This window comes from Empidonax traillii, unplaced genomic scaffold (genome assembly GCF_003031625.1).
Source record: "Empidonax traillii isolate 1590-97213 ecotype Southwest subspecies unplaced genomic scaffold, ASM303162v1 scaffold1885:size52609, whole genome shotgun sequence".
Taxonomy (NCBI): Eukaryota; Metazoa; Chordata; class Aves; order Passeriformes; family Tyrannidae; genus Empidonax; species Empidonax traillii.
Genome location: NW_020957078.1, coordinates 11,319 through 12,662, shown reverse-complemented (window position 1 = coordinate 12,662; position 1,344 = coordinate 11,319). Strand labels below are relative to the sequence as shown.

General features: G+C 64.9%; 1 protein-coding gene across 1 annotated transcript in view; it reads right to left on the bottom strand.

The window, feature by feature from the left end:
• The window catches only part of LOC114071191 (protocadherin-16-like), a 31,533-nt gene extending 30,189 nt beyond the window's left edge, over positions 1-1,344 (bottom strand). Inside the window, 1 exon segment of the mRNA XM_027908931.1 lies at positions 7-1,344. Coding sequence (XP_027764732.1) covers positions 7-1,344 — 1,338 coding nt within the window.

The window sequence follows — 1,344 nt, the reverse complement described above, 5'->3', positions numbered from 1 at the left end:
GTTCACGTCCGACACCTCCAGCACCAGCTCCGCCTCGCTCCACAGCGCCGGCCTGCCCCGGTCCCGGGCCACCACCGTCACGCGGTGCTCGGACGCCTGCTCGCGGTCCAGCGCGCTCGCCGTCACCACCTTGTACGAGCCGCCCGACGACGCCACGATCGACAGCGGCGCCTCTCCCGACAGCTCGCAAGACACCTCACCGTTCTCGCCCGAGTCCCGATCCTGAATTTTCAGCAGGGCCACCACGGTGCCGGCTGGCGCGTCCTCGGGCACCGGGCTCGACAGTGACAGAATCGTGATCTCGGGCGCGTTGTCGTTCACGTCCAGAACTTCCAACTCCACCTTGCAGTGTGCCACCAAACCCCCACCGTCCTTTGCTTCTACCAACAGAGTGTAGCCTCGCGTATCTTCGAAATCCAGAGCCTCCTGCATCGTGATCGTCCCGGTTTCAGCATCCATCACGAACTTCTGAAGTACCTTGGCTGGCGTTTCACCGAAGCCGTAGGTGATGTGGGCGTTGGTGCCGGCGTCAATATCTGAGGCGGAGACCTTCAGCACCGTCGAGCCCGGAGATGTGTCCTCCCGCAGGCTGGCGCGGTACTGGTCCTGCGTGAACACGGGTGGGTTGTCGTTCGCGTCGGTGACATTGATCCAGAGCTGGGCAGTGCTGCTCCGCGGCGGGTCTCCGCCATCCAGAGCAGTCAGCACCAGCCGCAGGGTCTGCTCGCTCTCCCGGTCCAGCACATGGTGCAGAACCAGCTCTGCGAACTTTTTACCGTCCTGGCTCTCTTTCACCTCCACTGCGAAGTACTTATTGGCTTCCAGCTCGTAGGCCTGCAGGGAGTTGCTGCCCACGTCTGCGTCCTCGGCCACGCCCACGGCAAATCGGGCGCCGGGAGAAGTAAACTCGTTAATCTCCAGCTGAAATTTGTCTCGCACAAAACGCGGAGCATTGTCGTTCACGTCCTCAATGGCCACCTCGATGTGGAAAACATTGAGCGGGTTGTGCACCAGCGCCTCGAAGCTGACAGAGCAGGACGCCGACTCGCCGCACAGCTCCTCCCGGTCCAGCCTCTCGCTCACGTACAGGTTCCCGTTCTCCTCGCTCACCGTGAAGTATTGCTTCTCCTCGCTGAGCCGCAGCTTGCGCGCCGACAGCTCGTCCGGGCTGAGCCCCAGATCCCGTGCCAGCGGCCCCACGAGCGAGCCTGTGGGCAGCTCCTCGGGGATGGCGTAGCGGAGCCGCTCCGGCGCCGCCCGGCAGCACAGGCACAGCAGCACAGCGGGCAGCAGCAGCGCTCGCCCGCCGGCCGGCCCGCGCCTCTGCCTCCGCCCGCCCGCCAT